This window comes from Pristis pectinata, chromosome 26 (assembly GCF_009764475.1).
Source record: "Pristis pectinata isolate sPriPec2 chromosome 26, sPriPec2.1.pri, whole genome shotgun sequence".
Lineage (NCBI taxonomy): Eukaryota > Metazoa > Chordata > Chondrichthyes > Rhinopristiformes > Pristidae > Pristis > Pristis pectinata.
The window spans coordinates 32021788-32048180 of NC_067430.1; the positions used below are offsets into that span (position 1 = coordinate 32021788).

Here is a 26393-nt window from a genome sequence, read left to right on the forward strand (position 1 = left end):
TGAGGCAGGACATTCCATGGTATGTGATGTGATCTGTTTAAACGCCGCATGGTTTTTGCATATTGACAACGCTGTGAATCTTCCAGGGACCGTCTTGAGCAACTTGAGCGTCAGAGGGAACGGGAAAGGAGAATGAGGGAGAGGGAACAACTGCAAAAAGAACAATGGGAACTAAAAGAGCGTGAAAGACGAGCTGAGGAGAGACGAAAGGAGCGAGACATCAGGAGGGAAGGTATTTGGTTTAAAACACCCAGAGCTGCTGGTGTGGTTGCAGGCATTTTCAAATCCAAGATGTGACACTTGCAAGAACAGGTGATTTTATTCAAGACAAGGTTAATGTGTTTGCATATATCTAATTACAGTATCTTTGTAATGATGCTGCTTATTACAAAGCACACAGAATAATTACACTCCATGTTGTGCAGTGTCTTAACCCTCGCATTGCCTTTCCATCAAAGAGTCTGTGCCACAACACCTGGCCTTCTCGAGTGCAGTGCTCCTGAATGCCCAGTGACTGGATAACTCCCAGTTACTTCCTTGGTTTTTACAATAAGGTGCTATAAACAGAAATTGGAATTGGAATGAGGAGGTGTTTCCCATTGCAGCTAACCTGCAGTGGTTTCTGTTTTTACTTCATATTTTTAGCTTCTGCAATATTTTGCTGTCATGATCCTTCACTCCTGTTTGGCCAGACCCATACTGTTGAAGGATAGACTTGAGAGATCTTGTGTTCCAAGCCAGAATCATCTCATTAAGTCAGCAGCTGTCAGTACATTAAGGGTTGTGGGACCAAGGTGGGTACAAAGTTATGTCACAGACCAGCCATGATCTCACTGAATAGTAGGCCAGTGCACCGCCTCCTGTTTCTGTGTTTTGTCTATTTCAAAACTTGTCGTGGGTCAATAGGTGCTTTCAGGATGTAACATATCTGATGCATTTTTACAGTGACTTATGAGATTTCAGTCTGTTCTTTATGAAGTAGTAGTGGCTGTTGAACAATCTAGCCCAGATCCCATGTGAAATGGCACAGTAAACCATTAAGCTCCGTGGCAGATTGTTGAAGCATGAAATCATAGAAAGTTATGGCGCTGGACAAGATCGTTCAGCTCATTGTGTCCGTGCTGACCAAAGTGGACTCCAGGTTAATTCCACTTCCCAACTTGCTCTGTGGTCCTGCAGGTTATAGCTGTTCAGGTGCTCATCCATCTCAACGTTCAAAGCTAATCTTTTGACACAGTTTAACAACCTTTTTTAATGCCGGGCTGTTTGGAGTTGACTAAAAATCTGTGTGTTCTTTCAGCCATGATGCATCACAGAGGACTGAAGGAGGAATATACTGAAAAAGTAAAACTCCATCATAGGAACCACAGCCCAGTGTGGCGGCACACAGAGAGGTTTGAACTGGGAGATGGAAGAAAAAGTGGTAAGGTCAACAAATTATTAACTTAATACTGAGAAGTCAGAGCTACACATGTTGTGTAGTCTGAATAATAAATATGTACAACAAATCTGGGGCAGTATTTTAACCAAAAAAATTACAAGTGACATTGGAAGAAGAATTCAATTTGCGGAATGTGGAGACAGGCCCTTCAGCCCACCCTGTCTGTGCTGACCATGATGCCAAACTAAACTAATCCCATCTGCCTGCATGTGGTCCATATCCCTCCACTCCCTGCCTGTTCATGTGTCTGTCCAAATGCCTTTTAAACATTGCTGTTGTGTCTGCTTCCACCACCTCCTCTGGCAGCCCATTCCAGGCACCCACCACTCTGTGTAGAAAAAAAAATAACTTGCCTTGTAAATGAAGGCAAGTATGTCCTGTGCCGCCTTTACCACCCTATCTACTTGTTTTGCCACTTTCAGGATCAACCTACCATGAGGTACCTTGTCAAAAGCTTTACTAATGTCTGTGTGTAAAATATCCACTGCCCTGCCCTCATCAATCACCTCTTCAAAAAAAAAACTCAATCAACTTTGTAAGACATGCCCTCCTGCACACAAAGCCATGCTGACTATCCCTAGTAAGCTGGCTTTTCTAGATGTCAGTGGATCCTATCCCTAAGAACCTCCAATAATTTCCCTACCGCTGATGTAAGGCTCACCAGCCTAGAAATTCCTGGTTTATCACTATTGCCTTTCTTAAACAGAGCAATAACATTGGCTATTCTCTAGTCCTCTACGACCTCACCTTTGGCTAAAGAGGATGCAGAGATCTCTGTCACAGCCCCAGCATTTCCTCTTACCTCTCACAGCAATGTGGGATAGATCCCTTCAGGCCATGGGGATTTATCCACCTTAATGTTCATGAAGACCCCCAGCACCACCACCACCTTGATATCAGCATGCCCTAGAATATCATGTTGTGTAAAAGGCTGCCACATGTGTATTGTTTTCTTCACACGTTGTATAGATTTGTTTTCCAATTCTGACAATAGGTTTATGGGTGAAAAAATGTAAGAAGTTTAAATTAGTATCTGGCTCCACAATTGGTCAAGGTCTGGAGAACTTGTGTTAACTCTACCTGAAAATGAGTTTAGAAGTGAAAAATCACCCCAGTACAATGCTGCCAACATCTGATCAGCCAGGATCTTGTTGAATAGTGGAACTGAGTGAGGGGCCGTATCCCCTACTCCTCCTGTCTTTTGTCACCCTTGTTGTGTCTGAAGGACATTGCCTGAAGCACATTCTGTTAAAGCTAACAGCAATAACCTTGTCGTTTATTGAGCCAAACCATCCAACATTAAGATGTGAGAGACAAAAGAGTGAAGTCGGTTAATTATGCTTTGTCCTGTTGACCAACCAGCCTTGCACTTCATCCATCCCTGATACAGTCTCTGAGGGGTGATAGGAAACTGCACCAATTCAGAAACAACTGGAAACTGAGCTCTTTGCTCATAATCAGATTTGTCACTGACATGCAGTGTAAAATGTGTTGTTTTGTGGCAGCAGTACAGTGCAAAGATAAAAATCTATAAATTACAGAAATAATTAGTGCAAAACAAGGAATAATGAGATAGGGTTCATGGGCCTTTCAGAAATCTGATGGCGGAGGGGAAGAAGCTGTTGCTGAATCGCTGAGTGTGGGTCTTTGGGCTCCTGTACCTCCTTCCTGATGGTAGTAACGAGAAGACCCCTGGCTCATCACTTACAACTCAATACCCTTTTCCCCAGAAGGTCGAACTTATTCTGTGGGCTGGGGCAGATTAAACTACACCTGATTTAAACAAAAAGACAAAGTGATGGTAGGCAGAAGAGGGACAAAGAAAATGAAATGAAGAAATCAGTTAAAATAAGAATAGAAAACCTGAGAAAGAAATAAAAGATATTCTGCAGGAATGGATAGAATTGGAGAAATAATGGATGATGTGACTGTGTGTTCTTCTGCAGTAAAGGAAGAGAGGTATGAAGAAAAAGACCCGCCATCTGACTTGCAAGACATCAGTGACAGTGAAATAAAGACAACGTCTGGTGAATCTTCCTCGGGTATGTTGGGAGCTGTGCTGGGCTTCCTAAAACCTGGACACGTGCTTAAAGCATTCGTAGGAATTTTATAATGGCCGGGATGGATGCATCTGTTATGTGTCAGATATCCTTTAGTCTTATTAATACAGATATCCTTGAGTACCTCTGCAAAAGTCCACGCGGTCTTAAATCTACCCTGTTCTAAATGAAGTTATAGTCTATAAATACATAAACTAGAATTACAGTACTGGTAAGGTTCCTCATGGAAGGCTTATTCAGAAAGTCAGAGGCATGGGGTCCAGGGAAACTTGGCTGTGTGGATTCAGAATTGGCTCGCCCATAGAAGACAGAGGGTGGTGGTAGATGGAGAGTATTCTGCCTGGAGGTCAGTGACCAGTGGTGTTCCAGGCAGGTTCCAGAACCCCTGCTCTTTGTGATTTTTATAAATTACTTGGATGAGGATCTGGAAGGGTGGGTTAGTAAGTTTGCTGATGATACAAAGGTCGGTGGTGTTGTGGATAGTGTAGAAGGTTGCTGTAGATTACAACAGGATATTGATAGGATGCAGAGCTGGACTGAGAAGTGGCATATGGAGTTCAACCCAGATAAATGTGAAGTGATACACTTCGGGAGATCGAATTCGAAGGCAGAATATAAGGTTAATTGCAGGACTCTTAGCAGTGTGGAGGAACCGAGGGATCTTGGGATCCACATCCATAGATCCCTCAAGGTTGCCATGCAGGTCGATAGGGTTGTTAAGAAGACGTATGGAGTATTGGCCTTCATTTGTCGGGGTATTGAGTTCAAGAGCTGCGGGGTGATGTTGCAGCTCTATAGAACTCTGGTTAGACCACACTTGGAGTATTGTGTTCAGTTCTGGTCACCTCATTATAGGAAGGATGTGGAAGCTTTGGAGAGGATGTAGAGGAGATTTACCAGGATGTTGCCTGGATTGGAGAGCACGTCTTATGAGGATGGGTTGAGTGAGCTAGGGCTTTTCTCTTTGGAGAGAACGAGGATGAGAGGTGACTTGATAGAGGTGTACAAGATGATAACAGGCATAGATCAAATGGACAGTCAGAGACTTTTCCCCAGTGTGACAATGGCTAACACGAGGGGACATAATTTTAAGGTGATTGGAGGAAGGTATAAGGGGGATGTCAGGGGTAAGTTTTTTACACAGAGAGTGGTGGGTGCGTGGAACGCACTGCCGGCAGAGGTGGTGGGGGCAGATACATTGGGGACATTTAAGAGACTCTGAGATAGGTACATGAATGATAGAGAAATGGAGGGCTATGTGGGAGGGAAGGGTGAGATAGATCTCAGAGCAGGATAAAATGTCGGCTCAATATTGTGGGCCGAAGGGCCTGTCCTGTGCTGTAATGTTCTGTGCTATACTCCATTATCTGCTGATTAGATTTTCTAGAATAAATAATAAGTATAAGAACATCCTGCAACCGCCACATCTTGCATAGTAAGATTGTACTTGCACTCACCAGTGTAAGTCAGGAAGAAAGGAGACATGATTGAGGAATATGAAATTGTGAGGGGTTTAGATAGGGTAGACTGTGGGGAGCATAGCACAGTACGGGCCCTTCGGCCTACAGTATTGTGCCGACCTATATAAACCTCCTCCACAATCGATCTAACCCTTGCCCCCTCCACAGTCCATAACCCTCCATTTTTCTTACGTCCATGTGCCTATCTAAGAGTCTTTTAAATGTTGCTATTGTACCAGCCTCTACCACCACCCCCAGCAGTGCGTTCCAGGCACCCACCACTCTCTGTAAAGAACCCACCTCTGACATTTCACCTAAACTTTACTCTACTCACCTTAAACAGATGTCCTCTGGTATTGGCCACTGCCACCCTGGGGAAAAGGTGCTGGCTGTCCACTCTATCTATGCCTCTTATAATCTTATACACCTCTATCAAGTCGCCTCTCATCCTGTGTTGCTCCAAAGAGAAAAGCCTTAACTCGCTCAACCTTTCCTCATGAGACATGCTCTCCAATCCAGGCAGCATCCTGCTAAATCTCTTCTGCACCCTCTCCAAAGCTTCCACATCCTTCCTATAATGAGGCGACCAGAACTGCACTCAATACTCCCGCAAGTGTGGTCTAACCAGAGTTTTATAGAGCTGCAACATTACCTCACGGCTCTTGAATTCACTCCCCTGACTAATGAAGGCCAGCACACTATACACCTTCTTAACCACCCTATCGACCTACATGGCAGCTTTGAGTGATCTATGGACTTGGACCCCAAGATCCCTACGTTGCTCCACAAACTTTTCCTCTTATCAGGGATAGATAAAGCTAGAGGATGTAGATTTATGGTAAGGGATAAGAGATTTAGGGGGGAGCCTTTATCACCCAAGAGTGGTGAATACCAGGAAAGCACTGCCTGGGAAAGTGGTGGAAGCAGTCACTGACAGCAGTTAGAAGTGTCCAGACAAGCACTTGGATCACCCAGGCGCAGAGGCTACGGATCAAGCGCTGGAGGATGGAACTAATGCAGATGGGTGCCCACTGGTCCACGTGGACATGGAGGGCCAATGGCCTGTTTTCACTCTGTGTGACTCCAATGGGTGAATAAATCATGCGATGCAATACACTTCGAAAGAGAGTCACCCTGAGCAATCGCAACTATTGCTTCATGTGTGAATATTGTGTTCCATATTCTGCTGTGTTCATTGTGTCCCTCAGTTTTTCCCTGCAGTTATATCGGAAGTGAATGTTGACCTTGAGTGCTTGTATCATTTAGTCTCTTAAAATAATAATCATCAAAATACTTATTTTTTTGTACATCCGGTTACTTCTAAAAGATGTTGTTTATTGTGGTATTGCCCCTTTGATTTATTTTCATTCCTAAATTTCTTCAACAGGCTCTGCAACTGCCTCTGAGGCAGAGAGCAGCAGTGAGGGCTCTGAAGAATCTCCAAGTCCATCTGAGGTTGAATCTGAGCCGTCTCCTGGTGAGAACCAGTTTCTAACAGATTCTGGTGCATAAATGCTAAAAACACAAACAATCTGGATCCAGAAAGTGCACAACTATGTCAAAGTATGTTATCAATAACAGAATTTGAAACAAATGAATGCCCCATTCATCTTCATGTGGCAATGTAGTTGGGACCAAATAACCTGTCCTTGTTAACTGTTCTGCTCTCAATGATCCCAGCAGAGACAAGATTCAGAATAAAATTGTTAAAATCTTACAAGATACTGCAGGTGCTGAACCTACCCTTTACAGATCCTTTCCCACTATCTAGAGATCTACATACACTTTCCATGTGAAGCAGCAATTCACTTTGCTTTCAGTTTAGTACTCTGCTTTCACACTCAGTGTGATCTCCCCTACATCATGGAGACTCAATGCCACTGATTGGGGTGACTCCTGTTCAGTTTGCAAGTGTGACCCCCAAACTTCCACTAGCCTATCACTTTAATTCTCCATCTTGTTCTCATTTCAACCTCTGTCCTGTATTCCAACAAAGCTGAATGTTTCTTTGAGGAACCACATCTAGGTACATTATCACCTTCTGGTAATGATGTTGATTTTAACAATTTCAGATAATGATCATTTTTATTCCCATTGTCCAGTATGTTATCAAAATTCCTTTGATGATTTTAGATAATCAGTCTCTATCTTCCCTTCCTCTAGAATTTCATTACCTTGTCACCTCATTGTCATTTAATGTCTCTTGGCTTCTCCTGTTACGGATTTCCCTTTTGTTCTTTTGCATCTTAAAGCCATTTTATCTCTGGCTTTACCCAGCTCTGATGAAGGCCATCAGCCAGAAATGTTCCTCTCTCTCGCTCTCTCTCTCTCTCTCTCTCTCTCTCTCTCTCGATGCTCCTCGGATTTACTGCATGCTTCCATCCTTTTCTGTTTTTACTTATTTTAAATATTAGGTGGAGTAATCACTTAAAGAATTTGGAACTGAGCATCATCTTTGTTCTTAAAGATTTGAATTCCTTCTTATTAGGAGAAATTAGTGAAGAGGAAGATCACAGTGATGAAGAAAGGCAAAATGGAAACCACCTCCAAATGGGTAAATGCCAGTCCTGCATCTTTCCCACTGCTCAAAATATAACGTCATTAGTCCTGGGGCAGATTATTTGTTCTTTTCTGAAACTGAATTTGTAAGTTACAGAATCAAAATTTGACCACGATTCAGAAGAGAGTGCAGAGGAGGAGGAGGAGGAGGAGGAGATGGAGGAGGAGGACGATGAGGAGGAGGAGGAGGGGAGTCCGATCTCCAATGCTCCTACTGAAGGAGAGTATGTTCCTGACTCCCCGCCCGCTTCACCAGTGGAACTGAAGAAAGAGCTGCCGCAGTACTTGCCTGCTCTTCAGGTATGTGACTGGGACCTGACTGCTAGAAAGGCAGAACGTGGTGGAATACTCGAGGTCAGGCAGCGTCTGTGGTGAGAGAAACAGAGTTATGATGAAAAGACTGACCTAAATATTTCCTGCAATTTCCATGTTACTTTCAGATTGCCAGCATCAGTTGTATTTTAATACAGAACAGAGAGGAGAACAGCCTATGATATTTCTTATTCTTTCAGAATCAATGGAAGAAGAGTAATGTCATGACTATGAATGTGGCCGTCTCGCAGTCCAGAAGGTGGAAATATCCAAAATTCACATTGACACCATGTCTAAATATCTTTAAATATTTGGAGACACAAGAGACTGCAGATGCTGGAATCTGGAGCGACAATCTATCTGCTAGAGGCACTCACTGTTGAGCAGCATCTGTGGGAAGATGCTGCTCGACCCGCTGAATTTTAAACATTCATTTGATTTACATGAAAAATGTTGATGCATGCTTCCAACATAAATCACTTACAAAGTTACAGCAGGGGCATTTAAAGAGCTCCAGAGAGCAGTTCTGTTCTGCTCATATAACTGATGAGTCTTGCCTCTCAGTCCCTAACAAACCTGGTACCCAGCCTCCCCTCCCACCAATACCAGTAGCTTCCTTGACAAAAGAGACTGCAGATGTTGGAATCTGGAACAAAAAACAATGCTGGAAGAACTCGAGCAGCATCTGTGGAGACAAAGTTTTGGGTTGAGACCAACAGGTGCACTTTCCTCTTTCCACTGGTAATGATGTTCCTCACTTCTCGTGACAGGGACTGTCAGTGCGTAGTCCCCTCTTGCTATGATACAAACCTACCACCAATATGGTTAATAAGACATTTATATTTATAAAGCCACCTCCCATTTCTGAAATCCACTAAAATGTTTCCTGTTTATACTTTGCTGCTGTTTTTAGGGGTGCCGTAGTGTAGAAGAATTTCAGTGTCTTAATAGGATTGAAGAAGGAACATATGGTGTGGTTTATAGAGCCAAGGACAAAAAGACAGGTGAGAACAACATTTGTTTTCAGCAGGTTGGCTACATGTCATGTTCATTGTATGGTTCACAGGGGTTATTGTAGAAGTTCAGGCATCAGAGTGCTGTGAATTCCTGCATCCATGCTAGAGGTGGGAATGGGCCACTGTAATACTCACTCATGGACATTTTTGGAATGTAGAGCGATGACAGCATTTATTCTGCATCCCTGGTTGAATGAGAAATTGTGTTGTTGAAATCTTTGTGCAGGTCACAACTGTGACCCGAAACATTTGGAACAGGATCTTTTGACAGAAATATGTGCTAAGAACAGACCACTTCTCCAGAATTAAGCTCTGGAATTTGCTTCTAAAACTTTTCCCCTCTTTTTAAGAAGTTAGTTAAAACCTATTTCTTAGAGTCAGTTATACAGCACGGAAACAGACCCTTCAGCCCAACTCACCCATGCTGACCACAAGGTGTCTTCTTCCACTAGTCTCATGTGCCTGCATTTGGCCCATATCTCTCTAAATCTTTCCTATCAATGAACCTGTCCAAATGTCTTAAACATTGTAATTGTACCCCCTCTACCACTTCCTCTGGCAGCTCGTTCCACACACCCACCACCCTCAGGACCCCTTTAATCTTTCCCCTCTCACAAACTATGCTTTCTAGTTTTAGACCTCAAGTCTGCCTTTGTTAGGATGCGTAAACGGTACAAACATAATGTCTCTAAACCAAATGGAGTCTTGACAGTGATAGTGTTGAATATTAATGTGTGTTTTGTGGAAATGTTATTTCTTTCAGATGAAATAGTAGCTTTGAAACGATTAAAAATGGAGAAGGAAAAGGAGGGATTTCCAATCACATCACTGCGGGAAATCAACACCATTCTGAAAGCACAGCACCCAAACATTGTCACGGTCAGAGTGAGTGGCAACAGTTAGTCCTGGAGTATCTGAGGAATCTCCTGCACCTATCTGGTCGCCTGTTAGATTTAGAAGGGGATATTTGAGAAAAATTTGCGTATAGCTTTGTTTTAATTCAATTATTTTGAGTGTGACTTGGTGTATTTGGCACTTTCGTTAAGCTTGTACTGAAGTAGCCTAGGGAAGAAGAAACAACTATTTAGTCTGTTGGTTGAGTTAATTGTAGATTGTAAAGTTAAAGTAACAGAGTCATAGAGTAATACAGTACAGAAACAGGCCCATTTGGTCCATGCTGACCACAGCATCCTCCCTGCTAGTCCCAGTTGCCCAAGTTCAGCCCAGAACCCTCCGAGGCCCTCCCTTCCATGTACCTATCCAAATGCCTCTTAAATGTTGCAATTGTACCCGCCTCCACTTCCTCTGGCAGCTCATTCCAGGTACTCACCACCCTCTGTGTAAAGAAGTTACCTCTCAGGTCTCTTAAATCTCTCCCCTCTTATCTTGTATCTGTGCCCTCTAGTTTTGGACTCCCCAACCCTGGGGAAAAGACTATGATCATCCACCTTATCCCTACCCCTCATGATTTTATAAACTTCTGAAGTCATCCCTCATTCTCCTACACTCCAAGGAATAAAGATCCAATGTGGCCAACCTCTCCCTATAACTCAGGCCCTCTAGTCCAGGCAGCATCCTTGTAAATGTCTTCTGCACCCTCTCCAGTTTGACAATGTCTTTCCTATATCTGGGTGACCAAAACTGTACACAACACTCCAAGTGCGGCCTCACCAATGACTTATACATAATGATCCTACTCCTAAACTCACTTCCCAGACTGACGAAGGCCTGCGAGCTAAACGCCTTCTTCACCACCCTGTCTACTTGCACAGCCGCTTTCAGCAAACTGTGCACTTGCACTCCCAGGTCCCTCTGTTCCACAACACTCAGTGCCCTGCCATTCACTGTATAGGTCCTACCCTGGTTTGAATGTCCAAAATACATCACCTCATGCTTATCTAAGTTGAAATCCATTTGCCATTCCTGAGCCCATCTCCCTAACTGATCAAGATCTCTTTGCAATTCATTGTAACCTGCTTCACTATCAACAAGACCCCCTGATGTACTATCATCAGCAAACTTGCTAATCGTGCCATGTACATTCATATCCAAATCATTTACATACATAATCAATAACAGAGGTCCCAACACTGACCCCTGGGGCACCCCACTGGTCACAGGCCTCCAGTCGGAGAATCGGCCTTCAACCATCACCCTCTGCTTCCTATCATCGATCCAATTCTGAATCCACCTCACTAGCTCCCCCTGAATTCCATGCGACCTAACCTTCCAGATCAGCCTGTCAAAGGCCTTGGGGATTTGCCCACCTTAATGCGCTTCAAGGCTGCAGATACCTCCTTCCTCATAATAAGCATGTGATCTAAGACCACTACTTATTACCCCCCTTTCTCTGGCATCCATGATATTCACTGAGGAAATAAACGTTAAAAATCTCAGCCATCTTCTGTGGCTCCACACATAGGTAGCCCTGATGGTCTTTAAGAGGATCTATTGTCTCCCCAGTCACCCTTTTACTGTTAGTATAACTGAAGAACCTCTTCGGATTATCTTTAACCCTGCCTGCAAAATCCACCTCATACGCTGTTTTTGCCCTCCTGATTTCCCTCCGAAGCCTGGTCTTAAACGTTTTATATTCATGAAGGGATTCACTTGTACCCAGCTGCTTAAATGCGATGAACGCTTCTTTCTTTTTCCTGACCAGAGCCTTTATCTCTCGTCAGCCAGAGTTCTCTGAACTTGGTACATCTACCCTTCACCCTACAGGAATATGCTGCCCCTGGACTCTTGATATGACCCTTCTTAAAAGCCTCCCACTTTCCAACTGTTCCTTTGCGTTTAAATAGAGTCACCTGGTCGACCCCAGCTAGATCCTGCCTAATCCCCCCAGAGCTGGCCCTGCTCCAGTTCAGGACTTTAACCTGTGGACCTGTTCTTTTTCCATAACTATTTTAAAACTAATAGAATTGTGGTCACTGACCCAAAGTGCTCCTCAACTGCCACTTCAGTCACTTGGCCCACCTCGTTCCCTAAGAGGAGGTCCAGTATTGCTCCTTCTCGAGTAGGTTCCTCCATACATTGCGTGAGGAAACTGTCTCGAATACACCGCATGAATTCTGCCCCATCCAGGTCCTTTGCACTCTGGGTGGCCCAGTTGATGCCGGGAAAATTGAAAGCTCCCACTGGCACTACCCTACTGTTCTCACAACTACGTGCAATTTCTCAACACACCTGCTCCTCAAGTTCCCACTGACTATTGTGGAGTCTATAATATAGCCCTACCAAGGTGACCATCCCCTTCTTATTTCTAAGTTCTACCCAAATGGCCTCGTTAGATGATCCCTCAAGAATATCCTCTCTAAGTGCTGCTGTTACGTCCTCCCTTATCAGAAAGGCAACACCCCCTCCACTCTCACCTGGTCCCCTGTCACGCCTAAAGCATCGGTGTCCCGGAACATTGAGCTGCCAGTCCTGCCCTTCTGTCAGCCACGTTTCTGTTCTGGCCACAATATGCCAGTCCCTAGAGGCAATCCACACCCTCAGTTCGTCTGCCTTTTCCTGTTAAGCTACATGCATTGAAATAGATGCGATTTACAGCAGTGGTCCTCTCTGCCTTTTCACTGTGAACACGGCCATCCTGATTGCTGGGCTCACACTCTTTGGTTGCTGCACGTACCCCTGTCTTCTCACTGACTTCACTCTCTCAAGTCCCACACCCCTGCCAATCTAGTTTAAAAAGCAAATTTCCCCGCTGGGATATTGGTTTCTCCGCTAATACAGAGTAGAACATCTAATAGTAGAATTTAGTTACTCTGCTCTACCAGAAATCTGAATGTGCTGTAACATTACGAGGTAATGTGCCAAGTGAAAGTAACTACTGAATCTCTTATTTCTTCAGGAAATTGTTGTGGGAAGCAACATGGATAAGATATATATCGTGATGAATTATGTGGAACATGACCTCAAGAGTTTAATGGAAACCATGAAACAACCTTTCTTACCAGGTACAGTTGTTACGTATCTTAGTAATAAAAATCATAAAGATTTTTTAAAAATTCTGTGAGTACAGAAGCATTGCCTTTTATAACATAGATAATATTCTAAGATTTAAAAACCTTCACCAGTTTTATCTGTTCGAGAAAGACTTTGGTCTTGTACTTATTGCAAACTTCTGACTGTAGATATTATTCTTTCTGTGTGGGTACCTGGACAGTTGTAAAGCTCTCCAGCATGGAAACAGGCCCTTTGGCCCAACTCGTCCCTGCTGACCGTGGTCTATCTACACTAATCCCATTTGCCTGCATTAGACCCAAATCCTTCTACTTTCCTATTGAAGTACCTGTCCAAATGCCTATTGGATATTGTAATTGTATCTGCCTCCATCACTTCCTCTGCCAGCTTGTTCCGGATACTCATTGCCCTGTGTGGAAAAACATGCCCCCAGATCCCCTCTAAATTTCCCCCCTCTCATCTTAAACCTATGCCCTCTAGATTTAGACACCCCTATCCTGGGAAAAAGACTAATTATTTACCCCATCTATGCTCCTTGTAATCCTATCAACCTCTACAAGGTCACCCCTCAGCCCCCTGAGCTCCAGTGAGAACAATCCCAACCAATTCAATCTCTCCTTTTAACCACAGCCCTCCATTCCAGGCAACACCCTGGTGAATCTCTTCTGCACTCTCTCTATTGCTACCACATCCATCCTGTGGAGTGGTGACCAGAACTGTACAGTTTTTGCAGCCAGATTAATGTTTTGTACAGCTGCAACATGACATCCTAACTCGTGTACTCAACACCTCGCCCTGTGAAGGCAAGCACAGCGAATGCCCTTTTCATCACCCTATCCACCTGTGTCACTGTTTTCAGGGAACAATGAACTTGCATTCCAAGGTCTCTCTGTACATCAACACTGCTAAGCTCCCTGCCATCTACTGTACACGTTCTGTTAGAATTTGACATCCCAAAATGCATTATCTGTGGTTTAACTTGCATCTGCCACTTCTCCATCCAGCATTCCAGCTGCTGTGTGTCCCTCTGTATACTCACTGTCTACGACTCCACCAGTTTTTGTGTCGTCAGCAAACCTACTAAACAGACCATCTAAGTGCATATTACAAAGGTCCCAGCACTGGTCCCTGGTCACAGACTAGCCCTCTACCACTACCCTCTGCTTCCCATCACCAAACCAACTTTGGATCAGTTTGCCAACACACCTTGGATTCTTTGTACTTTGACTTTCTGGACCAGCCAGGCATGTGGAACCTTGTCAAGAGCCTTACTGACAACACCTAACCCCCTGCCTTCATCATTCTTAGTTACCTCCTCAAAACACCCAGTTAGATCTGTGAGACAGGATTAGCATCAACAGTTTGAGTGATTACTCAGTTTCTCACTTTAACACAGGTTAAGTGCATTATTTATAACTTTGAAATTTATACGAAAGTCTCTGTCGGTGTGCACTCACCTGTGAAATTTGAGTCTTTGCTCTTAGTTCCTGTGTAATTCAGGTGCAAATCAGCCATTTTGTTACTGAATTGTGGTGCAGGCTGAAAGGGCTGGATGGCCTTGTAGGGAAAGCTTAGAGAGCTGATTGGGGTGGTTTTGGAAGAATGAGGTTGACAAGAAGATCAGGTAATTGGCGGTCGCAACTGTGAATTGCAGGTGGTAAGGGGGCAGTGTTCCATAGAACAATACAGCACAATACAGGCCCTTCGGTTTTGTTTGAGGTTGGAAATAGAATGGGAGAGCTTTGCTGAAGTACTCAAGGTTGGGACAACTGCTGCAGAGACACACCGTGGTTATCCGATGCAGTGAGAGCAGACTTTAGCTACAACATGGTAGCAGACAGCAGAGCAACACGTATGGAATAGAAGGGGACTGCTTGTTTCATGGTGTGGCTAATTCTCACAGAGGCAGGATGTGGACAAGCAGTGTGGGTGGGAAGAATTGATGTTCCGTTCGAGTTGCAGAAAGTGAAACCACGAGAGAATATTGTGAAGAACTGAAAGGACAGTACCACTGTTAACACAGGATGGGGTGGGTAATGGTTGCAGAGAGGTTGAGAGGAAGAAGCACACTGTAGTGACTTTTATAGTATCGTTCCTTGGACTGGGATGGTAATACTGAGACTCCCAGGTGAACGCATGACAGTCTAAATCTGGTTGTTTAATTTCCAGGTGAAGTTAAAACACTTATGATTCAGCTTCTCAAAGGTGTTCGACACCTTCATGATAACTGGATCTTGCATCGAGACTTAAAGACGTCTAATCTCTTGCTCAGTCACTCGGGAATACTCAAGGTCAGTCCAACTGTAGTGTGGATCTAGATATTACTGGTGCATTTCTGCTGTGCTGGGACGGTAGTCCAGCACTCTTTGTAAGGGACAAGTTGTTGAATAGGTTTGTGACCTCTGTGTGCAGAGGTAAACGCTAATTCATACACATGCTGCAATTTTTTTCTACCAAATGTGTTGCACTTTTTCATTTGTTGAGTCCTTTGTCTACCACACTGCTATTAACTCTTCTGATTTCTCTTGTAAATGGAATGTTTCTTCCTTTTCCCAGCAGGACTTTCATTCCCCGTTCCCCAGGGTAATGAGCAACCTGCTCTCAATTGTTTCAGGGTTGGGAGCAGGCAAACAGTGAGAGTGGTCCTGGTTATTCCCTTTCCCATTACTCCCCCAGAGATCTCCACCTCTGCTTGTTCCCTCCTGGGAAAAGTACAACAGGGATGGCATCAGAACACCAGAGCCTGGTTGGGCGACACATTCCCACTGTCTCTTCGTTCAGAATACAAAGCTGATGCCAATGGTCATTGATGTCTTTTCTGCCAAGTACATAATGGCCATATCTAATCTGTACTGTAGTTAGCATTTAACTCGCATCAGTGGTGAGCACAGCTTAAAGCAAACAAAAGGATTGTCTGTTTTTAAGATGATCAGTGAATTTCAATACTGCAGCTGGTAAATCTTGCGTTTGGCACAACACTCCATTAGATGTGTACCATTGCTAATATTAAGTTGAAAGGTGTTCTAAACATTCTCTAGATTGGTGACTTTGGACTTGCTCGAGAGTATGGATCCCCACTGAAGCCTTACACACCAGTAGTGGTAACTCTCTGGTATCGAACCCCTGAACTGTTGCTTGGAGCAAAGGTTAGTGACCTGCATCTGGGCTGGGATCATGCTGTTCAGAAAGTGAACAGAACTAGCAATACCTGTGCTTCAGGTTCTTTCAGCAGGTCAACAGAATATTCATGTTGTCTTTATTTGACCTGGGTTATAAATCTTGGTGATTGCATTACACATTGCCATTGTTCCAATGGATCTGTGCATCAATTACAGTAAAATGATGATCTGCCATTTGAAAATATTCTGATGGTTTTGTATGAGCTCACCAGAGCAGCAGTTCCCGCTCTCCCTTTCGCACATGCAGGGGCCCTGACTCCTGTGCTGCTTGAAACTTAGAACCACAGAACACTACAGCATAGAAAACAGGCCCTTCGGCCCTTCTAGTCTGTGCTGAAACGATTATTCGGCTAGTCCCATTTACCTGCGCCCAGTCCGTAACCCTCCAGACCTCTCCCATCCATGTATCTATCCAATTTATTCTTAAAACTCAAGAGTGAGCCTGCATTTACTACATCAGATGGCAGCCCGTTCCATACTCCCACCACCCTGAATGAAGTTCCCCCTAAACTTTTCCCCTTTCACCCTGAAGCCATGTCCTCTCGTACTTATCTCTCCTAATCTAGGTGGAAAGAACCTACTCGCATTTACTCTGTCAAACCCCTCAATTTTGTAAACCTCTATCATATCTCCCCTCATTCTTCTCCGTTCCAACAAATAAAGTCAATCTTTCCCTGTAACTCAACTCCTGAAGACCCAGCAACATTCTAGTAAATCTCCTCTGCACCCTTTCAATCTTACTGATATCCTTCCTATAGTTAGGTGACCAGAACCGCACACAATACTCCTAATTTGGCCTCACCCATGTCTTATACAACCTCACCATAACATCCCAACTCCTATACTCAATACTTTGATGCATGAATGCCAGGATGCCAAAAGCCTTATTTACAACCCTGTCTACCTGTGATGCCACTTTCAGGGAATTATGTATCTGAACTCCCAGATCCCTTTGTTCCTCCGCACTCCTCAGTGCCCTACCATTTACAGGGTATGTCCTGCCTTGATTTGTCCTTCCAAAATGCAACACCTCACACTTGTCTGCATTAAATTCCATCTGCCATTTTCTGGCCCATTCTTCCAGTTAGTTCAGATCCCTCTGCAAGCTTTGAGAGCCTTCCTTACTGTCCACTACACCTCCAATCTTAGTGTCATCAGCAAACTTGCTGATCCAATTTACCACATCATCATCTAGATCATTGATACAGACAACAAACAACAATGGTCCCAGCACAGATCCCTGAGGCACACCACTAGTCACAGGCCTCCAGTCTGAGAAACAATCATCCACTACCACTCTCTGTCTTCTCCCACACAGCCTATTTAGAATCCAGTTTACAACCTCTCCATGGATACCTACTGTCTGAACCTTCTGAACTAACCTCCCATGTGGGACCTTGTCAAAAGCCTTACTAAAGTCCATGTAGACAACATCCACAGCCTTTCCTTCATCTACTTTCTTGGTAACCTCCTCGAAAAACTCTACAAGATTCGTTAAACACAATCTACCACGCACAAAGCCAATGCTGACTATCCTTAATCAGCCCCTGGCTGTCCAAATACTTGTATATCTGATCACTCAGAACACCTTCCAATAATTTACCCACTACTGATGTCAGGCTCACTGGCCTATAATTACCTGGTTTACTTTTAGAGCCTTATTTAAGCAACAGAACAACGAGCTACCCTCCAGTCCTCTGGCACCGCACCCGTGGCTAAGGACATTTTAAATATATATGCCAGGGTCCCTGCAATTTCTACACTAGTCTCTCTCAACGTCCGAGGAAATATCTTAGGCCCAGGGGATTTATCTACCTTTATTCACTGTAAAGCAGCAAGCACCTCCTCCTCTTTAATCTCTATATGTTCCATGACACTATTGCCTGTGTCCCTCCCTTCCATATCCACTCTGCCAGTTTCCTGAGTAAATACTGATGCAAAAAAACTGTTTAAGATCTCCCCCATCTCCTGAGGCTCCGCACATGGACGACCACTCTGATCTTCTAGGGGACCAATTTTGTCCCTTACTATCCTTTTACTCTTCATATACTTGTAGAAACCCTTCAGGTTTACCTTCACATTATCTGCCAAAGCAGCCTCATGTCGCCTTTTTGCCTTCCTGATTTCCTTTTTTAGTATTTTCTTACTTTTTCTATACTCTTCAAGTACCTCATTTGTTCCTAGTTGCCTATACCTGCTATACACTGCTCTTTTTCTTAACCAGATTGCCAATATCCCTTGAAAACCAAGGTTCCCTATGCTTGTTAACTTTGTCTTTAATCCTGGCAGGAACATGCAAACTCTGCACTCTCAAAATTTCACCTTTGAAGGCCTTCCACTTACTGAACACATCCTTGCCAGAAAACAACTTATCCCAATCCACTCTTCCTAGATCCTTTCTCATTTCCACAAAGTTGTCCTTTCTCCAATTTAGAACCTCAACCCGAGGACCAGACCTGTCCTTATCCATAATTAATTTGAAACAAATGAAATGGTCACTGGACCCAAAATGCTCCCCTACACATACTTCTGTCACCTGACCTGCCTGGTTCCCTAATAGGAGATCAAGTATTGCATTCTCTCTCGTTGGTACCTCTATATATTGATTTAGAAAACTTTCCTGAACACATTTGACAAATTCCAAGCCATCCAGCCCTTTCACAGTGTGGGAGTCCCAGTCAATATGTGGAAAGTTAAAATTCCCTACTATTACAACTTTGTTTCTTACATCGGTCTGCTATCTCACTACAGATTTGTTCCTCCAATTCTCTCTGACTATTGGGCAGTCTATAATACAACCCTATTAGTGTGACCACACCTTTCCAATTTCTCAGCTCCACCCATATGGCCTCTGTAGACGAGCCCTCCAGGCTGTCCTGTCTACACACAGCTATAGTATTTTCCCTGACCAGTAATGCCACTCCTTCCCCTTTCATCCCTCCCCCTCTGTCACATCTGAGACAATGGAACCCCGGAACATTAAGCTGCCAGTCCTGCCCCTCCTGCAACCAAGTCTCACTAATAGCAATAATGTCGTAATCCCATGTGCCAATCCACACCCTAAGCTCATCTGCCTTACCTACAGTACTCATTGCATTGAAGTAGATGCACCTGAGAACATTTCTATCATGTACAAACCTTCGATTTCTGTCGATACCTGCAGTCCTCGCATGACCTTTCTCCTCCTCCACCTCACTATCTGCTCTAACACTCTGGTTCCCCTCCCCCTGCAAATCTAGTTTAAACCCCCCAGAGCAGCACTAGCAGACCTACCCGCAAGTATGTTAGTCCCCCTCCAGTTCAGGTGCAAACCGTCCCTGGGGAACAGGTCCCACCTTCCCTGGAACAAAGCCCAATTGTCCAGAAACCTGAAGCCCTCCCTCCTGCACCATCTCCTTAGCCACGTATTTAGCTGCATGATCCTCCTATTTCTAGCCTCACTAGCTCGTGGCACTGGTAGCAATCCTGAGATTGCAACCTTGGAGGTCCTGTCCTTCAACTTTGCACCTAATTCTCTAAACTCTTTGCAGGACCTCCTCCTCCTTCCTACCCACATCATTGGTCCCTGTGTGGACCGTGACATCTGGCTGCTCACATTCCCTCCTGAGAATATCAAGAACTCAATCTGAGATATTGCAGACCCTGGCACCAGGGAGGCAACAGACCATCTGGGATTCTTGATCTCTCCCACAGAACCTCCTATCTGTCCCAACTATCAAATCCCCTATCACTACTGCTCTCTTCTTCTCCCTCCTTCCTTTCTGAGCTGAGGGTCCCATTTCAGTGCCAGAAACGCAACCACTGCAACTTGTCCCTGGTAGGTCATCCCCACCAGCAGTATCCAAAACAGTATACTTATTGTTGATGGGAACAGCCACGGGGTGCTCTGCTCTTTCTGTCTATACCCCTTCCCTTTCCTGACAGTCACCCAGCTACCTGCCTCCTGACTTTTAGGGGTGACTATCTCCCTGAAACTCCTGTCTATTTCTGCCTCATGAATGATCTGGAGTTCATCCAGCTCCAGTTTCCTAACTCAGTTTGTCAGGAGCTGCAGCTGAATGCACCTTTTACAGGTGTAGTCATCAGGGACAAGTGTGCTGTCCCTGACTTCCTGCATACAGAGCACACAACCACCCTAGCTGCTGCCATCACTACCTACTCCTAAGTTAACTAAATTAAAGGAACTTACTGGCCTCACCTCTCTGGAGTGAGCTCTTCCTCAGCCTCTGCTCACCAAATCCTCAAAGCTCCACTCTTACCCTGGGCCACTCCTCTTCAGTTACTCCTCCTTATATTTGTCCCTGCCAATGACCTCAAGTACACACTCCCAATAATCAACCACTCAACACTCTGTTTAACCCTTCAGTTGCCCTCCACTTGTTAAGCTTTTTAAATACACTCAGCGGACCTGAAAGGGAACTGCTGCTCCAACGGCTGCTGGGCTCCTGTAAAAGAAAAGCCTGTGAAACACACAGTCTTCTGGTTCCCCGGAAGGTTTATCATTCTGTGTAATATCTTTTTTAAAAGAAAGTGACTTGAAAATGTGTTGGAATATTAATAGGAATTGTATCCAGTCATCCGGAAAACCTGCTTGGTCGGCACCACCAAATTCCTAAGGGTGTCAGATTGTCAGTTTTAATTTAGGTTTTCAATAATTCTTTAGAAGTAGTGCAAGTTTAAAACTGTTTTTGTAACATTTGCTAAAATGTTTTCCACTAATTCCACCCCCCGAACCCCACATTGAATAAGCTGCCTTATTTTGTAATAATTGTGTAACATCAGTGCATCGTGATCACCAGGCTTAATGTGTGCTGCTGTGGTGTAAAATTGAGTTTGCTTTGGCATTTATTGTAAACTGTACAAGACAGGAGATCATTAATACGTTCCCGAGTAATGAACAGGTTCAGTCTTTACAGACATCTAAAGTCAATTTTGTCCATAAGTAGGAAAGTACACAAAAATCACTCAATACAGTAACCACACCTCCACAGTGTTAATGAAAGGAATCAAAAGTGCACAAGACTGATGAGAAAGAACAATTACTAAAAGTGAGGAGAGAGGAAACTAACTCTGCCATTCAGAGGAACGAACGTCTGTATGTGCGTCGGACTTTTGTATGCAATATTATGGGAGCTTGTCGTATGTAGGGGTGTCCAATCTGAGATGTTCACATCTAGGAATGTGTAGCAGGAAAAGGCCCTTTGGCTTGACCACAGCTGATGCCCTAGCTCAGGTCCACCTTACTGCTGAGCGCAGATTGCTGTCACTTTGGTTGGAGTGTTCATTGAGATTGTGTCGTTAGGTTCTGTGGGTGCTGGATATAGGATCATTGAAAGTGTGTGTAAAAACATTGAGAAATTTTCACGTTGCTCAGATGCTAGTGACAATTGGTTGTTCCATTTTCTGTGCAGGAATACTCGACAGCCATTGACCTGTGGTCAGTAGGCTGCATCTTCGCTGAATTCCTAACCCAGAAGCCTTTGTTTCCAGGGAAATCAGAAATCGATCAGATTAACAAAATCTTTAAGGTAAGGCATCCTTCTCAAAACACACACATGCAGCTCGATTTTATCCAGAGCTGAGCCTGATGCCTGGACCACTCCCCTCCAGTTTTTCACTAACCTGTGTAATGTCCTGCCATTATGAAAAGCTTTCTGGTAGATTTTAAAACCAAGCTAAGAGGGAAATTCACTAAATGAGATCTGTTATAATTTGAGGACAATTAAAAGAGCATTTTAATCAATACCTGGTGCTGGCAGTGTTATGGTTACACGTGACTGTCCAGCTCTTCTGTGAATCTGGGTCCCAGAAACCCATCCTTCTGTGCTGCTGTAGCCAAATCTCCTGCCACTCTGAAGGCTTTGATTCCCTCCACTTGCTGCTTCATTTCAACACGTTTAATTGTGGCTGGAAATATAATGTATGTACAGCTCTCAAAACTATTGTGTGTTACTGTCAGTGTGTGTGCCAGGCCTGTGCAGTGGCTGAAGAACTCTTTGCAGAACAGCTTGGCACTCGCATGTCTTTTATCAAAATGCTCTTCTGATTAACAAATGATTAAGAACCCTATTTAGCAGATTTCCTTTTTGGGTTGGAGTTAGAATCTGCCAGAATGTTTGTTTTTCAGAATGATTGAAGATAACTTTTTGAAGAGACATCAGCAGCTCACCTCCAATCTCAATAACCTCACAGCCAACAGAACGTGCCTCTGGGCTTTTATTGGCTATTTCATTGATATCTTTGACTTCTAGTAACTCCACCTGCTCCAGATCCACTTGCACTATGGGCTTATTATTTATCTATGGAGCTTTGAACTAGTTTAGGTTTTCATTACATTTTTGTTGCACAGTTGGATTTGCACTCTATTGAAAGTGAAGGTTAAATTTTACAAGGCAGCCTCTTTGTATCATTTACATTGAGCTGTAATTACATTCCTCCTGTAGGAGTTGGGAACCCCGAGTGAAAAAATATGGCCTGGTTACAATGATCTTCCTGCAGTAAAGAAAATGACCTTCACTGAATATCCATTCAACAACCTGCGGAAGCGGTTTGGAGCCCTTCTATCTGACCAGGGCTTTGACCTCATGAACAAGTAAGTGAGGGTGTTACTGTGTGAATTAACCAGTCCTTGTGTTCCTTTAATTAACTTTAATTAACAGAAGAGGAGTTACTGCAAGGCAAGAGTGTGTGGTCAACTAAACATTGAAGCATGGGAAAAGGGTGCTTTAACAAGCAAACTTTTCAACCCAACTTCAAATATCCAGATGAAGGGTCTCGACCTGAAACGTCGACTGTCCATTTCTCTCCACAAATGCTGCCTGTGCTTTGTGTGTTGCTCCAGATTCCAGCATTTTCAGTCTCTTGTGTCTCCAACTTCAAATATAGTTACGCTTAAATCATCTGCTTGTTATCACTCATGTAAGCTTCCTGGTGGTATCACCCCCAATAGCATGGTTTGTGTAAGCCAATTTATTAATGGATGTATTCCACAATTTAACAATGACGTTCCTAGAGCAGTAAAGATTGTTGAGGAATACAGCAGCAGAAGTTGCCATCGTTTCTGCCAGAGATTGCGCTCACATTTGTTCATTATTGCTTTTACTGCGCATTTGGTTAGTGTATTAACGTTTCTTGCAAACATTAAATTCTCTGCAGGTATGGCATTGCACTGGGGTAATTGCTGAAGGGATAGTAAAGCTCCAGCATCCCATCGTTCAGAAATCCTAATGGTCGGAAATCTGGAATGTGAGCTTGGGGCCCAGGGTACAAGCAAGCTGTGTAGCCAGAGCCAGGTTGAGGTCAGGAATGTGGGGAGGTTTGCAGCTGAACACGGGGTCTGGAATGCCTTGATATTTCCCACTCCTTTAAACTCAGCTGGTTCACCAGAAAATTTGTTGTACTGCTGTGTAGCATGTATAAAGGTGAAGTAAAAGTATGTCAGGGTATCAGTAACATCCAGTGGTTAAGAACATCTGCTTCTTGGCACATCAAAGTGCCAATGGTGCCAGGTTATTGTTTGCTATTTTTAAAAAAAAATTTATTTCACTACTTATGTAGTCACTCTGGGTCCCCCAATCACAACCTCCTAATCCATGTTTGATTTGACTGCATTTCAGTGACCTGCAGTCGTGCTCTACACCAGTTTCTCAGTCACAAAACTACACACTGTCCCTCAGGTGGGAAACTGTAAATGGCAAAAATGGGAATACATACTCCAGCAGTAGTTTAGAAACCCCCAAGCAGCTCATGAACTCAGGAATATTTCCTTTAAAATTGAGAATATAAATTAAAAGCACTACCAATGGTGTAATTTGTTAAGTCGTGTTTAAAGCACTGCACTTTAATGGATTGAAAGGTATAAGAAGTCATTGCCACTAATTGCTGTACAAGTCTAATAGCTAGTGTGGAGAAAGGTGACATCTTGTATTATGACAAAGATTAAATGCAGCAGTTTTATTTATAACTTCAATTCAAACAAGTCATTGATAGCAGAAGTCATTGATAGCAGAAGTGCCTGGTATTAGCTGTGGAATTAGATCTTGCAGCTGGGAACTGATTGTCCAGTGTTGCTGTCTCACAGCTGGTATCTTGTGTGTAGAGGATGATTCTCCAGTCTGGTGTTTCAGATGCTGTCTGCTTTGAAAACAGGTTTCTGACTTACTGTCCGGCCAAGAGAATTACAGCTGAGGAGGCACTGAAACACGACTACTTCAGGGAGACACCCCTCCCGATAGAGTCAGCCATGTTCCCAACCTGGCCAGCAAAGAGTGAGCAACAAAGGGTTAAACGTGGCACCAGTCCTCGTCCCCCGGAAGGTGGTCTTGGCTATAGTCAACTGGTAAGTATTACACAAGACCTTTAATTTGCGCAGCCTTGCAGTGCTGTAAAGGGGATTGACAACAACTTGAACTTCCATAGCATCTTTAATGTAGTAAGTTATCCTGGAGTGATACCAGGGAGGAGGTGAAAGGGCAGGTGTTGCACCTCCTGTGCTTGCATGGGCAAGTGTGTTGAGAAAGTTGGAGGAGCAGACCAGGCTGTTAAGGAGGGCACAGCTCCTTTGGAATACTGAGAGCAGAGGATCTGTTGAATGTGCAGACCAAGGGGAGCTCTACTCTTGTGCTGGCTGAGAGGAGTGAGGGTGAATGCACAGGAGTAGAGATGTGGTTGAGAGCCCTGTCGGCTAGGGTAGAGGGGAGGCAGGGTTAGGGAAACATTAAAAGCTACTGTTGTGGAAAGTCTCAGAACAGAGTGAGGAATTAAATCTGCAGGAATGATTGAAGAAATTCTGTTGTTGATCTCAAAGCCACTATGGCTGCTTTTACCATCGTATGTTGTAGGAAGTCATAAACTTAGGTTTGCCAATGAGACAAATTGACAGCTTTCAACCCATGTGCACAGAAATATTAAATTATAAAGAGATTACTGGGTTAAATGAAGGAATGACAGATTAGAGCATTTCTGAACTAGTGGCGAGGCGGCAGACATTCCAGCCTTGACTATAATTAAGTCACTCTGTAAACTTCTGCACTTAATGACTGTGAAGCTGCAGAGAAGTCTGTCAGTTCTAGTCTGGACTCTGGAGGGAGAAGTATATCAGCACAGGTTGGGAAAGGAGCAATGTAGTAAATCACCAGATGAACATGTTGCTTAGATTCAAACTATTTCCTTTTCCAGGGAGATGATGATTTGAAAGACACCGGCTTCCACCTGACAACCACGAACCAGGGAGCCTCTGCTGCTGGGCCAGGCTTCAGCCTGAAGTTCTGATACAGGGGAGAGCAGCTCAGTAGCCCAAGGAATCCTTTACATCAACTGCTTTATAGCAGAAATTTGCCATGTTTCTCGTGTAGCACCTGCGGGTTGACAAGGTTCTTGGATTTTTTTTAAGCTTTTAAACTATTCATTTGTAAAATGTAAAATAATTCAATCAAGTTATTTGCAATGGAGAGAATAATTGTTAAACTTGACTGGTCAAAGTGGAATATTTTGTGTACATGTAGAGTTTTGGTAAATTTAAAAATAAAGTTCCTTAAAGGAAAAGTTTTGTTTCTGCTGTGTTAAATTCCTTTCTCTCTGCCATAGAGGGATATGCAGGAGGAAGGGGTTAGGTAGTGTGAGGGTGGTCTGATGGACGGCACGACACGGTGGGCCGAAGGGCCTGTTTTGTGCTGTATGGTTCTATGGTTCCATGTTAAGCTGATGTTATCACCACTTTTTTTTACAACTACCTTTTAATTTTGTAGGTTTTATTTAAGGACAGCAACGTGCACAGCATGTCTCCTTGCCTGTCAGCTCTGATTCCTGCCCAGAGTAGTAACTGGAGACTTTGAGTGAAAGCTGCACTCTACATCAGCAAAACCGGTTTACTTCCATCCAGCCTGGTGTTGGCTCAGCCCACCATCGATCCTGGAAACTGGCAGCTAAACTGCTCGCCCCAACTCTAAAAGATGCAACAAGTTGAAGTTGATTTCTAAATGTGAAACTAAATTTCAGACCAAGTTTTATCTATTTCAAGTTCCCTGTGCAACCAGTGACGTGGACCATCTCAAACCCCTTAAGACACCAGTCCAGACGCACCCTGAGTCTCACAACCAAGTAGGAACTCCCTTCACCTACACCTTTTTGAATCCTGTGACAAACTAGTCATCAACTAGAACCTGCTGAATGTTTTGGCCCATTGGCCGTTTCCAATTTAATGCATCACTAATGATGACTGCTTTATGTCCAAACCAACCTGTAGCCCAAGCAGCTAATTCCACATTCACAGGCACTGCTCTGAATTACTTTACCATAACATTGCTTGTTCAGTAATATTGTTAAAATACAGTCAACCATTTAACTCTGTCACAAAATCTGATCTGTATAAGTGAATTGTCCCAGACATCCATTAACTT

At 43.8% G+C, this 26393-nt stretch overlaps 1 protein-coding gene across 16 annotated transcripts in view; it reads left to right on the forward strand.

The window, feature by feature from the left end:
- Positions 1-26377, forward strand: part of cdk11b (cyclin-dependent kinase 11B) — a 46479-nt gene extending 20102 nt beyond the window's left edge. For 13 of the 16 annotated variants that reach the window (XM_052039109.1, XM_052039101.1, XM_052039103.1 and 10 more), the window contains 15 exons: positions 87-232; positions 1301-1423; positions 3388-3483; positions 6349-6438; positions 7450-7515; positions 7612-7820; positions 8746-8836; positions 9612-9733; positions 12705-12810; positions 14987-15108; positions 15856-15963; positions 21408-21524; positions 22440-22588; positions 24145-24334; positions 25174-26377. In XM_052039109.1, coding sequence (XP_051895069.1) covers positions 87-232; positions 1301-1423; positions 3388-3483; positions 6349-6438; positions 7450-7515; positions 7612-7820; positions 8746-8836; positions 9612-9733; positions 12705-12810; positions 14987-15108; positions 15856-15963; positions 21408-21524; positions 22440-22588; positions 24145-24334; positions 25174-25266 — 1828 coding nt within the window. In that variant the 3' untranslated portion in view covers positions 25267-26377. The remainder of the gene's footprint in view (positions 1-86; positions 233-1300; positions 1424-3387; positions 3484-6348; positions 6439-7449; positions 7516-7611; positions 7821-8745; positions 8837-9611; positions 9734-12704; positions 12811-14986; positions 15109-15855; positions 15964-21407; positions 21525-22439; positions 22589-24144; positions 24335-25173) is intronic. The other 3 variants (XM_052039097.1, XM_052039112.1, XM_052039098.1) reach the window with 2 other exon arrangements.
- The last annotated feature ends 16 nt before the right edge of the window (positions 26378-26393 follow it).